The sequence below is a fragment of the Neoarius graeffei genome, chromosome 19 (assembly GCF_027579695.1).
Source record: "Neoarius graeffei isolate fNeoGra1 chromosome 19, fNeoGra1.pri, whole genome shotgun sequence".
Taxonomy (NCBI): domain Eukaryota; kingdom Metazoa; phylum Chordata; class Actinopteri; order Siluriformes; family Ariidae; genus Neoarius; species Neoarius graeffei.
In genome coordinates this window covers 22,141,183-22,156,856 of record NC_083587.1, presented here as the reverse complement: position 1 = coordinate 22,156,856, position 15,674 = coordinate 22,141,183, and the positions used below count along the sequence as shown (strand labels likewise).

General features: G+C 41.8%; 1 protein-coding gene across 1 annotated transcript in view; it reads right to left on the bottom strand.

Annotated features, from left to right (window-relative positions):
• c19h8orf34 (chromosome 19 C8orf34 homolog) overlaps positions 1–15,674 on the bottom strand; it is a 233,269-nt gene that overhangs the window by 29,531 nt on the left and 188,064 nt on the right. Inside the window, exon 11 of the mRNA XM_060900851.1 lies at positions 6,630–6,759. Coding sequence (XP_060756834.1) covers positions 6,630–6,759 — 130 coding nt within the window. The remainder of the gene's footprint in view (positions 1–6,629; positions 6,760–15,674) is intronic.

Genomic DNA, 15,674 nt, shown 5'->3' with positions numbered 1-15,674 from the left:
GGGTGTTGGTTTGAGCCAGATGGACTGGTTTGAGTGTTTCAGAAACTGATGATCTCCTTCCTGGGGTTTTCATACACAGCAGTCTCTAGAGTTTACACAGAATGGTGCGAGAAACAAAAAAACATTGACTGAGTGACAGTTCTGTGGGTGGAAACAAACGCCTTATTGATGAGAGAGGTCAGAGGAAAATGGCCAGACTGGTTCGAGCTTTTTTGCCAGGAAGGATATAGTAACTCATAGCAACTCTTTACAACCGTGGTGAGCAGAAAAGCATCTCAGCATGCAACAGCAGAACACCACACTGGGTTCCAGTCCTGCAGCCAAGAACAGGACTCTTAGAATCAAGAACAAGTTCCTATTAAAGTGGCCAGTGAGTGTACATCGACCTCTGAATGTACTATAAAAATTGATTATAGCCTTAGGTAGCTTTTACATATTAATATACCTAACGTCTATGTTACTACAATAAATTAAGTTTGTAAATGTACATATTTCTATTTAATAAGTTTAACATATACCTGCCATTATTTCCCGATTTACGTTTTGTTAGACTTACATACTGTATTTTTACGTCTGCTCTTAATTTAAATAAATTGAGTTATGAATGGCTTTTTATCAGAGTGATATATGTCACTTTATCATCACCCATGCCTCCTGGTTCCAAAAACAAAGCAGGAGACTATAATGATTTTAAAAGCAAGCCAGAATTTGTTTTCTAAACTGTTGCATGTCAGAATCAGAAAAGAATCGAATTGGACTCCATTCCAAGCTAAAAGAAGATAGACACAGATAATGAGGAGGTTGGAGAAGCTCTCACCAATTAGAAAATCAACCAAAATGAGACTGTTCAAGGCAACCGTAGAGTCAATTCTTCTTTATGGTGCAGAATCCTGGACATTAACTGAGTCTCTAAGGAGAAAGCTTGATGGAACATACACTCGCATGTTGAGAAAGGTCCAAAACGTCTCTTGGCAATTGCATACCACCAACAGCTCACTATATGGAAACTATCCTCGCCTTTCTGCCGTCATTCGACAACGCAGACTAACATTAGGTAGTCGTGTGGCAAGACACGAGGAAGCTGCCGGTCGTGTTCTTTAATGGACTCCAGATGCAAAAAGAAACATTCGGAGACCCAGAACAACTCTAATCAATGTTCTGGAAGAAGACACTGGTCTCAGAGGGGATGAGTTATTGACTGCGTTGTTGGATCGAAAGAATTGGAGGAAGAATTTCGTTCATGTCACCAATCACGTTGGATGCGGTTAAGTAAGTAAGAAGCTCTGGCTTTGCAGATGTTATTTTATCTCAGCTAAGTAGCTAACTATTACATCAGTATCAGCTGAAGTTGGCTTGCTAACTAATAATTTAACAGGCTTAGCTTCCTAGTTAGCTAACATGGCAAATTTATATTGCTTTAAAAATCTAACATAGCTCACATAAATCCACAAGAAACTAGCTAAATACATACTTATACACATTCTTACTCAGGAGTTATCACCTCTTCCAACTTTGTTGGAGAAGGTTATATTTTCACCTCCGTTTGTTTGCTGTTCCCAACATATCTCAAAAAGTAGTGAACAGATTTTGAGGAAATGAGATCCAGGAGCCAAGGAACAATTGATTTAGATTTTGATGCAAATCCAGATATGTATGCGAATCCAGGATTTTTTTTTTTGTCTGTTCCCAATGTAACTCAAAAAGTAGTGAATGGATTTGGATGAAATTTGGTGTACAGCTTTACTATTATCCTCTGTTCAAGTGATTTGATTTTGATGTTGATAATTTGTGGCTTGGCGGAGGTATGCACTCTACCGGGTGCCCTTCTAGTTTATAGTGGACACATTTAGCTGTTCAGTTTATGGCATCTGGTTGGGCAGCACCTTTGGCAGTTAGTGCTATGCTGCCGCCACTGCCAATCTTGTAATTGTAAAACATTACATTGTGCCCACAAACAACAACAAGAGACTTGTACGGCTTTAATATCTCTCTGTCAGCTGTCCATCGCTAGTAATGATGAATGCTTCATTAGGATGCGCAGAAACGCAGATGGGCCGCGAGGCCTGCACCAGAGTGACAGAGTCGCCTGTGGCGGCGGCATGAATGGCTCGGCCGAGCCACCACAGAATTTCCAGTCTCGTGAGCTCTTGCATGCTATTCTCCTTTCCTAACGAAGTGCCTTGCACAGTAAGGTAAGACAAACAATGTCATGCCCCCATCGTCTTGTCTCTCTGGACTTCCAGACCTGATGCCAAGTGGTGCACAAAAGTGCCACAGACCTGACAGGTATGGAAGTTGCCCTGCAGTGACAACTGACTTGCTGAGTGATGCCATCCATGGGCCATTTGAGTGGCTTTTCCACATGCCATCTGCTGGTGTGCCATTGACCCTGTTGGGTTCATCTGCCACATTGCACCAAAAAGTGCCCTGCTGCCAGTGCCTTATTGGTGATGTACAATTTAACCCATAGCTGGAACCCAAGCAGGTGCTACCACTCCGGGTCAGAATGGACCTGGGAGCAGTGGTGATTAAGGGGTAATTGCACTTTCTCCAATACTCAAGTCCTCCTTGAGCAGTGGTGATTAAGGGGTAATTGCACTTTCCCCAATACTCAAGTCCTCCTTGACCTGAGACTCACCACGGGTTGCAGTTTAAGGTCATACCCAGGACTATATATTTCTAATATACAGTAAATGGTTGGAATTTTAAGAAAGAAAGAAGCCTTTATTTGTCACATGCACACTTCAAGCACAGTGAAATTCATCCTCTGCATTTAACCCATCTGAAGCAGTGAGCACATGCACACACACATGCAGAGCAGTGGGCAGCCACACACAGCACCCGGGGAGCAGTCAGGGGTTCGGTACCTCGCACCTCAGCCCAAGGCCGCCCCACGTCAACCTAACTGCATGTCTTTGGATTGTGGGGGAAACCGGAGCACCCGGAGGAAACCCACGTGGAGAACATGCAAACTCCACACAGAAAGGCTGGGTTCGAACCCGGAACCTTCTTGTTGTGAGGCGACCGTGCTAACCACTACACCACCGTGATGTGGTGTAGTGATGAGATGTGATGAGATGTGTATATACTGTATGTCTAGTCATTGCAGACTAGACCAAGCATAATGCCATAAAACCAGAAGGATCTCCTCGGGTTAGTTTAATCCTTTCAACTGGTATAACTCCTTGTCTTGAACTGTTTGTCCATTTTAGCAAATGTCAATCTGATTCCTAAATAAAATTCTTGATACATTCTTTAGTCAGATTATAACTAATTAGCATCTGCTTACTTGGCTCCTCAGGTCTTTTTCAGACCAGGCTCCGTGCATCTGTTTTTGTTTACAAACATTTAAGGGGTCTGTATATAAAGTATACAGTATAACCTGTACAATCTATGTGTGTGGCAGCCTGGAAAAATGTTGACGTTATCACGAATTTGCCGTTCTCAGCACACGTTGTGGATCTCAGTGCACTTCACGACTCTCATTCAAATAGTGCTGTTTCCGTTTTTTTGTATTTATTTGTATAGCCAAGTCAAGTTTATTTGTATAGCGCTTTTAACAATAAGCATTTTAACTCCTGTCACATTTTTTTTATATACCCAAATGCTCTTTATTTTCATTCCATCCTTGTCTCTGTCCCACCCTGTCACTGCCCTACTGTATTCACTTACTTCCTGTTTGGTTGTTGATTAGTCTCTCAAAAGAGACTACTTAGTGTGTTTATACAATAATTCCTATTCTTTCACTCTCTCTTTGCAAAGTCTTGCCAGTGTTATGATGTGTTACTAAGCCTTATTTCTAACCTTGTTTACTAAATACATGTTTTCTGGTTTTGAACTTTGTTTGTGTTTTCTGTTATGATTATGAATATTTCTTTTTAGATGCTATCTGACTTTAATTTGACCCTTTCTATGGACTGTGCCAGACTGCGTTAAATTACCCTCCTGATTTTACACACTTGCACCCTACCTTTTTCAACTACACATTAAAGCTAGACAGCCTTTTGATTTCATAAAATTGGTGAAATTTAGTTCCCTCTGAAATTTGGTCATTGTGATATATGTTTATTTCTGTAATATCTCACAAAATATGAGGCCATTCTGTGCTCACTGACCGCCGATATTTATTAGTTTGGTCCTGCCTTTCCTTTCCTTCACAACATAACGTCTTTTCTTCTCGCTTTCTGTTACTGTAGTCAGTCTTTCACATTTCATTCTCACACTCACGTCCTCCATTTTTCTCTCCCATTTCAAATTTGAATCCCGCAATGCCTTGCGCGAACGGGGAAAGCCCACCATGTGATGCATGACATAGTATCTTGAATTGGGTCATGGTGAAGCAGGAAAAAACAGCGGAGAATTTAGGGCCACATGGCTCTAAATTCATTAATTGTTCTATAGGTATTTTTAAAAAAACTAATAAAATTGGAAGTGTGTGATTTGAATTCAGTAGCTTTCGGTCCACTAAACAAAAATAACTGGGTGTAAGGGAAAATTTTTTTTATGACCTACACTTGAAAAATCTGAAAGGCAGTCTAGCTTTAAAGCTTTTTTCTATTATATAAAATTCTGTAAACTACAGACTTGCCTAAACTGAACTGTTTTGACTTTTGCATGCATCAAGTAAAGTGCTAGCATTTTAAATCTGGTTACAGTCAAAAGTGAAAAAGAAGAAAATTGTATTTAAGATCGGCATGTAACAATATATCATGCAATGATAAATCATGCTAAAAGTTTATAATGATTCGAATCAATAAAATAAAAGATTAATCACAATTATTATCACGCTATGTAATCTCTTAGTTTTTCCTAGCTGTAACTGCATTGTTTCGACAGCTGAGGGTGCAATAACGTACAATAGCGAGAACACACATGACCTCACTGTAGTCAGAAGTAACACAGCTCTAATGCCGTGAAAACATACACAAAAAAAAAACAGATTTAAAATGGGAAAGAGCTGTTGTGTGATTGCCTGTACAAATAGATTTCATAAGAAATCAGAGCTCTATTGTTATAGACTGCTGACAGCTAAAGAAAAGAGAAGCAAATGGAGGTAGTACAAAAGTTTATAAAAGTTCATTGAGAAAAGGCCTATTTGTTATTCACTTTTTTATTTTTAAGAAAATTAATATGTTAGTAAATAGGCTATTATATTTTACTCTGACCTTTACAAATCTCATCATCTCTAGCCGCTTTATCCTGTTCTACAGGGTCGCAGGCAAGCTGGAGCCTATCCCAGCTGACTACAGGCGAAAGGCGGGGTACACCCTGGACAAGTCGCCAGGTCATCACAGGGCTGACACATAGACACAGACAACCATTCACACTCACATTCACACCTACGGTCAATTTAGAGTCACCAGTTAACCTAACCTGCATGTCGTTGGACTGTGGGGGAAACCGGAGCACCCGGAGGAAACCCACGCGGACACGGGGAGAACATGCAAACTCCGCACAGAAAGACCCTCGCCGGCCACGGGGCTCGAACCCAGGACCTTCTTGCTGTGAGGCAACAGCGCTAACCACTACACCACCGTGCCGCCCACCTTTACAAATGTGGGCAAATAATAATTGTTGGTTATTAAGAAAATGAAACCAAAGATTTTTGTTTTTTTATTTAACAAAAGGAATAATTAAATTGATACAGAATAGGAAAATAAATGTTGCTTTTTTTTTGGAAATAAAATTTTCTTCATTAATTTTTTTTTTCAAAAAATATCACAGGGAATACTGAATCATGAACCCAATATCGTAAATTGAATCGAATTATGAATCATGTGACTCATTACACGCCTAATTTAAGGCTTTCAATTCCACTGAAATATGCCAACACACTGATCATCTTAAAGCAACTGTTGTTTATTACTTCATTTTAATTTGCAGCTAATTCAATAATTAGCAAAAAAGATATACAGATTAAAGATATGTAAGATCACGAAAATTCCAACCCTGTGAATCTTTACATTGACCGACAGGATTTTCAGAAGTCCTGCCCCTCCAGAAGAACAACAGAGCTCCAGTAAAAAGGCCAGAGAATGTAGTACAAAGTAGATGGACTGTTTTTTTTTTTTTTACACACACACACACACACACACACACACACACACACACACACACACACACACGCGCGTACAGTAGGTGTGGCACAAACACAACACACAGCTGCAATCCTGCTGACTCAAAGCCCTTAAGTGTTTTCAGAGAGTTCCACATCCCTCTCAAGATCTGAAATTTATGTTGTGTACAAAAGCTAACCGGATAAAAAAAAATGGAGGAGCGCTATAAACACACAAATGCTTAACACATGTCAGCTCTCCGAGATCTCCAACTCTGTGTGCTTGTGCTTTTAATAAACGAATGATTTCTCATGCATCTCGATCTCACCGCAACCCGAAGAGACATGAGATCAAACCTGGTACACACACACACACACACACACACACACACACACACACACTGCTTGAGCTCCCTTTACGTCAGTCACACACTCTAACTGCGTTGACAGGCGTCAGGAAATTAATCAAAGATGGCTGGAATCATCAGAGGGTTTTGTCACCATGTTCTCTGATGTGAGAAAACAGAGACACTGCCTGATTGATGTGTGTGTGTGTGTGTGTTTTAATACTAACCAGCAAGGTGCTTGCCCATGTTCTCCAGCTCTTTCGAAAAGAGAAGCTCCTTGAGCTGTAGCGCTCGCCTCTGTGCCTGTGGGCTCGTGCCTCTCACCGGCTTCACGTCAGATGTCCATGCAGGGTAGCGCTGTCTCACATACATGTACACAAAAGAAAGAGAGAGCAAGAGAGAAAAAGAGAGAGAAAAAAGTCATAGAGCGAAAGAACCCATATCTGTTATAATGAGGCAACAATAATTTTAATAAGCACTAGAAAAACAGTGAAAACCACACCAGTCGGAGATGAAAGTGCTCATGGGTAATAAGGAATGTTTTGTGTGTGAGTTTCAGGGTGGATTTTGAATCAGCAACCGTTAAATCCAAATGATCAAGAAAGGCATGATGGCTGGCACAGTGCCTGACAGGGGTTCTGCTACCACACTTTACAAACTTTAATAAACCGCACAGTTTTATGATAAAAGAAAACTGAATATAAATCTAGATCAAGGATGATTCAATCAAATCGCCCACCAAGAAAGACTTGTGTAATTTGCTGATCTTCTGGGACGTCAACAGTCTCACTATGCAGAATGGTGCAAAAAAAAACATCCAGTGAGCAGGAGTTTGACTGGTTCGAGCTGACTGGCTACAGTAACTCAAAAAATAACCACTTTTTACAACCGTGTTGAGCAGAAAAGCATCTCAGAACGGACAACATGTCAAACCTCGAGGTGGATGGGCGACAAGAGCAGAAAACCACGTCGGATTTGACTCGCATCAGCCAAGAACTGGACAGATGAAGATTGGAAAAATGAATGAGAGTTCTGATTGCCATTGTCAGCACTGAACGCGTGTACAGAAACTCAGCTAGACAGGAATTGGACAGGGATTCAAAAGACTATACGAAGACAGATTCACATTTTCCTATCATCATGCAAACATTTGGTGTCCTCAAAGAGAACCAGACAAACCACGCACAAATAAGAAACACCTCCGAGCCCACACAGTCTGACGTTAGCAAAATTTACGGCTCGTCTGAATGTCGTTTGTCTAAACATGTGGAAAAGTCGGTTTCTCTCGAGTGCCTTGGAATCTCCTCGTACACAAGTATCTTCATCTTCTGTAACAACAAATAAGGTCGAAAAACTTTACAGTACTCATTAGGTGAATTATGACTCGACATCTTTTAAGTGACGCATGTCAATGTTAACGTTTGTGAAGATTTTAATCCCTAATATTATTTTCCCTCTGTTGCCGCTCCAATGTTTTCTCTTGTGGTTTTCTGGCTCATATATTAGCGGCATCACCAAATGCTCCAACCCGATGAAGACTTTTCTCAGTGACATCATGATCTGGAAAAGAAACGCAGTGGTCTTCGCTATAGCATGATTGTGGCTTTCGAAAAGGCAATTGTCATTATTGATCATGATGCATGCGTGCAACGCAAACCGCAATGAGTCAAACGTCTTTCATGCACATGAGGGAAACTTTCGCCTACTGGCACTGGCCGGAGTTGTTTATCAGCCAAACACAAAACCAGCGTTTCCGTTTACGAGCGGCAAAGGGATCTGTTAAAGCTGGCATGGTGAGGTCTCGACCAAGACTTTTGGAGAAGCTTCTGTCCAACTGGGAGATGTGGATCCAATTTCTTGAGAAATTAAATCCATGTTGAGGAGTCAATATGAGAACCCTGTGTGAGTGTCCACATCTAAAGAGCTCTTTGGTATGCATGTGGGTGGGAGAGGCTGTGTGTGTGCATTTATATGCATTTCTATGTGTGTGTGTGTGTGTGTGTGTGTGTGTGTGTGTGTGTGTGTGTGTGTAAAGCAGCAGCGGTCAGAGGCTGCAGTGAACCCAGTTATGGTGAGCCTCAGTCAACTATGGGCCAAAAGGCCACTTTGAGCAAGTGAACCATTAAAACCCCACACAGTTTCGTCCATAACGGCCCCCGAGTGTGCACGAGCGTAGCCACATTCATTGGAAACAGTTTCCAACACCACGAAAGGAAGCCAGAGCTTTTAACAGCCTGCTGCACAGAACTGCAAAAGCCACCAGGACACACACACACACAGAAAATGTAAAACATGCAGCTATACATTTTTATACATTAATACACAAGCCAGAATGCACATTATAGCACAATACTGTATCATGTGCTCAACATGCACTTGCTATTATAGGTATTTTTAACAATTTTCACCTTTAAAGTGGTAGTCATGTTGTGCAAATCAAATGGTGCTAACGCCCCAAAAATCCATTTTAATTCCAGCTTGTAACGCGACAAAACAGGACAAACACCAAGGGGGATGAATACTTTGGCAAGATATCCATGCCATAATAGCAGTGGTGAACCATTACTATTAGAGCTGGGGCTTAAGCACAGCCAAAACTTAGCCAAACACCAAAAAAAGCAACAGGGCAAAGGATTTTGCAAGGGATAAGCGACAGGCTGCCAGGTCGCTCTGTTTGGTGTAGCTGTCGATATTGATTTTAAAAGTAACTAAGTAAATTACACAGGGAAATGAATACCTAAGTATGAGTGAAAAACACTGCGGTGAGCGTGCGGCACGGAAGAAGAGTCTGGAGACATAAATCTTAGTTTCTCAGTCATTAGCCTGTGCTACTTGCTCTCGATAGCACTGGATTGACCGCTTTATTAGCATACACTAACACTACTGATGAACGCTACACCGGCTGGAAAGTGACTGCACTGCTGCGCTGATGGCACTGATTCGCTGTTAAGCTCACGTTGGCCTTCAAGAAGACCTAGGGCGATAAATTTTTGGTCCCTCCCACTATAAATCAAAATATGATTGGTTAATTCATCTGTCACTTCCTACATAAACATACACTGCCATGACCTTCTGTCCCGGCAATGAAGTCCAAACCAATGAGTGAGCCAGCTCTAAACTCTTCTCAGCCTAGAGACAACAAACACAAAAATCTCACTGGATAACTCTATATTAATGTTTTCAGGACAGTAACCCTTTCATTTCTGAAGCAAATTTGATAGAAAATGAGGCCAAATTAGAAGAGAATAATTATAATGAAAGAATGAAAGCAATGAAAGAATGAAATAAATTAAATATAACATTTGAAATGCTGATATGTTTGGGCCTTCTCTGATGGCCTAGAAGGCCCTGACGGTTCCCTTCTGCATAATAGGAGGTTACTGAAGCATGACATGCTGTAGTTTTTACCCATTTATAGTTACATATCTTGTTGTGGAACATGTCAGTGAAACAAGTTAGTTCCTGTTATCACTTATGTTACAGCAGCTATAAACACCAGCCTCGCTTTTTTCCTCTCTGTAAAAAGTAATAAGACAGAAAATAAATGCAGCTTGTCATGTTAGAGAGAAACCAGAACTCGAAAAGTCTTCTGTCTTTAAGACTTACTTCCTGTTACAAAGTGCTGATGCTGAAGACTCCCTCCGTTAACATGAAATATACATCTTTGAATAACGTCGAAATACGGTAACATGCTTCTAAATTGGTTTATTATTACACATACATACAAGCCCCTGTGAATGAGCTGTTACTATGGAAACGATAATGTGTTAGAATGAATGCATGAATATCAACCTGTGCTTTGGATTACTGTCAGAGCTGAGGTTATAGAAAATGAGTCTACACCTTCTGACCAATCAGATTCAAGATGTTATGACACCACACACACATACACATGTATACGTTGTATACATTATACACGTTAGCACACGTTATACATGAAGTTTATACACATGATACACATTATATATGTAGGTACCACATGCTATACACCATACACACTAACCACGCCAGCACACACACCCACACACATGCTGTTTATTATTGTATTATATAGAAGGCTTCCAGCCTGAGCTTGCAACATGTTCAGCACAAAAAGCAGGAATGCTGCATATCATGTGAATTCACACCATCCCTGGGGAGATGGAGTGATGGTTAGAGGGAGAGGGAAAGATGGTTAGAGGCAGAGATGGGAATCCCAGCTAGGCTCCACCAGCAACCACACTGCCGCAATGCCACAGCCGTGCGCCCTCTTAAAACCAGTTTAGAAGAGGTTTTGTTGTTTGGCTGCAGGATGTGAGCTGTAGGGAAGTTTTAGATGAGGAGGGGGATTTAAAAATACTTCATTATGATTTTTGCTGTTTTCCCTGTGGTGGCCTGCCTTTGAGTTCACAGAATTCACTCGAAACTGATTTCTGATCTATTGCCATATGATGAAGAGACACACACATGCTTTATACACTGTGTTTGATCATGAAATTTGATTTATAAGAAAAAAATGTTGCAGTTATTTCATTTAACAGGACAATTTTTCTTGGCCTACATCACTTTCTCTGCTCCTGATTGGCTCACATAGAGTGTGGTTCCTCCCCTTATACTGCCTTCTGGATATGACACTGGATACTGCCTTTGTTTACTGTTTTCAGCAGTGTGTAAACCAAATAAAGTTTGGTTTTATTTGCAGAGCACTTTTAACACTTGGTACTGTCCCGAAGCAGCTTTACAGAAATCCGGATTTAGATTTTGCTCAAGAGGCAACAGTGGCAGGGAAAAACTTCCTGAGTAGACATGAGGAACAAACCTTGACAGGAACCAGACACAAATGGGAAACATTACTACAGTAAGTGATGTTGGACACTAGGTGGCATGGTGGTGTAGTGGTTAGCACTGTCGCCTCACAGCAAGAAGGTTCTGGGTTTTAGCCCAGTGGCCGACGGGGGCCTTTCTGTGTGGAGTTTGCATGTTCTCCCCGTGTCTGTGTGGGCTTCCTCCGGGTCCTTTGGTTTCCCCCCACAGTCCAAAGACATGCAGGTTAGGTTAACTGGTGGCTCTAAATTGACCGTAGGTGTGAATGTGAGTGTGAATGGTTGTTTGTCTCTATGTATCAGCCCTGTGATGACCTGGCGGCTTGTCCAGGGTGTACCGCGCCCCTCACCCATAGTCAGCTGGGATAGGCTCCAGCTTGCCCGCAACCCTGCACAGGATAAGTGGTTACGGATAATGGATGGATGAATGGATGTTTGTGTCTATGTGTCAGCCCTGTGATGACCTGGCAACTTGTCCAGGGTGTACCCCGCTTCTCACCCACAGTCAGCTGGGATAGGCTCCAGCTTGCCTGCGACCCTGCACAGGATAAGTGGTTACAGATAATGGATGGATGGTTGTTTGTGTCTATGTGTCAGCCCTGCGATTACCTGGCAACTTGTCCAGGGTGTACCCTGCTTCTCACCCACAGTCAGCTGGGATAGGCTCCAGCTTGCCCACGACCCTGCACAGGATAAGTGGTTATGGATAATGGATGGATGTTGAATACGAAGATTATAAATCATTACCCTTCTAAAACTGTATACTATTTAAAAAAAAAAACAGTGCTAAGTGTTTTGAAAGTCTCATCTCATTATCTCTAGCCGCTTTGTCCTGTTCTACAGGGTCGCAGGCAAACTGGAGCCTATCCCAGCTGACTACGGGCGAAAGGCGGGGTACACCCTGGACAAGTCGCCAGGTCATCACAGGGTTGACACATAGACACAGACAACCATTCACACTCATACCTACGGTCAATTTAGAGTCACCAGTTAACCTAACCTGCATGTCTTTGGACTGTGGGGGAAACCGGAGCACCCGGAGGAAACCCACGCGGACACGGGGAGAACATGCAAACTCCGCACAGAAAGGCCCTCACCAGCCACGGGGCTCGAACCCGGACCTTCTTGCTGTGAGGCGACAGCGCTGACCACTACACCACCGTGCCACCCTGTTTTGAAAGTGTGTTCTGTATATGCATATTGTATTGTGTCACCAATACAAGTCCTGGGATGACCACAGGACAGTGTTGATGATTACAGCAGCAGTTCTTACTGTAGGTACAAATCTACAGTCTCGAGGTGACTTTATTCACCGAAGGAAAGGCAGGACATGGGTATAAACAGTTTATGGAAAGTGCAAATCTTTCAGGTATTCATGTGGAATTATCCACAGCAGCAAAAAGTGAGTGACGGTCAGCCGGATGAATCAGGCAGATCCGTAGGGTGACAGGAACCCATCAGTAGTGTGCCAGGATCTAATATTTTTCTGTGCTTGGATGCTCATACATATACACAATTATGGGTTTGTCCACGTTTACCCCATCACTCAGGTTTATGAAACTATATCTTCCTGTGTTGACTATACATCAGTAAAACTAAACAACACACTTCCACCTCCGGCTGCTGTGCATTATGGAAAACTTGGAATCGTGGAATCACTGGAACAATCAAAATGAAATTTTATTTAAACAACCAACACATTTTTCAAGCTTTTATCTTTCACAAAGCACTCATTAACAAATGCAAATGCATTTCCCATTCTAACTCATTTCATCCCGGCACAATTAGATTAAAAATGCTTCGTGACTGCATTTGCAATGCTTTATGCATTCAAATTCCTCCACCAAAATGCTCCAGGAGGAAATTAAGTCTAACACGTGGAATGATTAAATCCGGTTGAGTTGGCTTCACAAGCTTATAGTTAATAGAAGCTCTCGGGCACTGGGCCGAGACAGGACTGCCAAGAGCATCGAGGATATTGACAATAATGCAATTACTATCTTATGTATCTGCATTATGCACGAGTCTACATGTTAAACGAAGACGTCAAACCTCAAAATGAATTACAGATAAGAGCAACAAAACAGAATGCTCAAACAACAGCTACATGCATTCACTGGCAATTATTACGGCATGGCAGCAAATGTCAATGGTTATGAAGTTGTTCCTGTGGCATTGGGATGACATTATTGACACCAAAGTGGTACATTGTATTGGGCTACACCAATACCTCCTCACCAGATTGCCAGCGATCCATCCATCCATTATCTGTAGCCGCTTATCCTGTGCAGGGTCGTGGGCAAGCTGGAGCCTATCCCAGCTGACTATGGGCAAGAGGTGGGATACACCCTGGACAAGTTGCCAGGTCATCACAGGGCTGACACATACAGACAAACAACCATTCACACTCACATTCACACTTACAGTCAATTTAGAGCCACCAGTTAACCTAACCTGCATGTCTTTGGACAGTGGGGGGGAAACCGGAGCACCCAGAGGAAACCCACGCAGACACAGGGAGAACATACAAACTCCACACAGAAAGGCCCCCGTCGGCCACTGGGCTCAAACCCAGAACCTTCTTGCTGTGAGGTGACAGTGCTAACCACTACACCACCGTGCCGAGCAATGGCCAGAAAAGCTTAAATCTAAAACCCAAAGAGGTCAAGGAAACCTTTTCTGGCTTGTTCATCAAGAGGAAACCCAAAAAAGTTCTATGCAAAACCCAACAAGAGGGTGTTTTCCTATTAAACAGGGTTCCAACTAGAACCCCTTTAGGAAGTGAAGAACACTGACCACTCCAAAGAACACATAAGGAACGCTTTTCTAAATCATTCCATCTAGCACTGAAAAGTGTTCATAACCTTGACACTCTGGTAGTTAGAAATCTACTTGAAAAATTTCCTTTTCAGAATTTGTTACAAAGAACTCCTTTAGAATGCTGGAACTATTAACCAAAGAACCAAGACTCTAAGAGTTCATTGATTAAAAAATACCTCAAACTGAAAAGGAGAGAAAAGAAAACATAGTTTGTTGCATAATACAGTTTTTAATTATACAGTTTTTAATTTATTGGCATCTTGTGAGATGGCCAGAAGAACCAGATTGATGCCCAAAACTCTTCCTTAAGTATCCCAACCATTCTACATATTTGTTATCTTCCATAAGCCATTATTTTGCTGAATCATGTGTGTTATTACTAGAGTTGAGCAAAAAACCTGTGTGTATGGGATGGTAATCACCTGCCAAACTAGATTTTCAAGATAGGCTGTTTAAAAGTTCAAGAAACTGTGCAGGAAACAGTGAAATATCCAAAAAGCTGTCTGCATGATGAACAGTGGTTAAAGGTCAAATCCTTATGGGGCAGAAAGAAAGCTAGTGAAATGCTTGCTCGGCATCTGGCAGAATCATCTGGCACCAAAGTCAACACACTGAGTGTGAGCAGAAATGTTGGAGAAATGGTCTTGTAGGGTATACTGTAGCTAAGGAGACGTTTTCTGCAAAAAGGCAAAACAGAAGAGACTGAAGAATGCTCAGGATTATAAAAAGTGACACAGCAACCAGAAGCAGAAAGTGTTGTGGGATGGCAAGTCCAGCCAAAAAAAAAAAAAGCACATTAAATCTTTCATGAACTTCAGAAATTAACTGCATCTTCAGAAAGGTCACACAAATACAAAAAAAAAAAAAACAAATCTTGCCATTTTATTACTTACTATTATTTACTATTCTTTTAGGCATTCAAAAAAGTGCAAACGTTTTAAAACTTTTACACAGGGAGAAGGTTATTCTCCAACAGTGCGCTTCCCTATACAGGACTCCAGGTTTAATTTCTTTAGTAAGCAGCTCTGTAGTAAGCTAAGAAACTATAACTGTCATGCTCCACCCTGGACTTCCACTCCTGAGATTACTTATCTCCCAGGTCAGCGCTAATTAGGATCCAGGACGGGAATTCCATCTAGCCTGCATTTCGCTTCCTGGTTCTCTCTGCTGTGTATAAATAAGCCGTTCTCAGACCCTGACTTTGCCAGAACGTCTCGTTTTGCTATTCTAGCCGTTTCTGTGCCTTTATTGCGTTTCATGGTTTTTGCTCGAGCTATTTTTCTAGTTCATGGTTTTTGCACTTAGGGTTTTTTCTTGTTTACTTTTTTTTTTTTGCTCTAGCATTTTTGTCCTTGTCTGTCTCGTGTTTTTATCAAGTTTTTTCTCTCTTTTTACCTGGACTATTTTTGCCATTTGTTTTTATCCCGTTTGTTTACCTTTTTGCCACGCCCTTTTCCCTGAATTAAGTCACCTTATTTATTGGATTACTGTCTGTTCTGCTTGTGTATTCTTCTCACCACACCTCCGCCCCCCCTAACAGTACGTTCTGGCCAACATGGATCCAGCGGAACTCACCCGTCTGAGAACGGCCATCCAGCAGCAAGGGACTCTTCTCGGGACCCAGCAGCAAGACCTCTAGCAGATCACCCA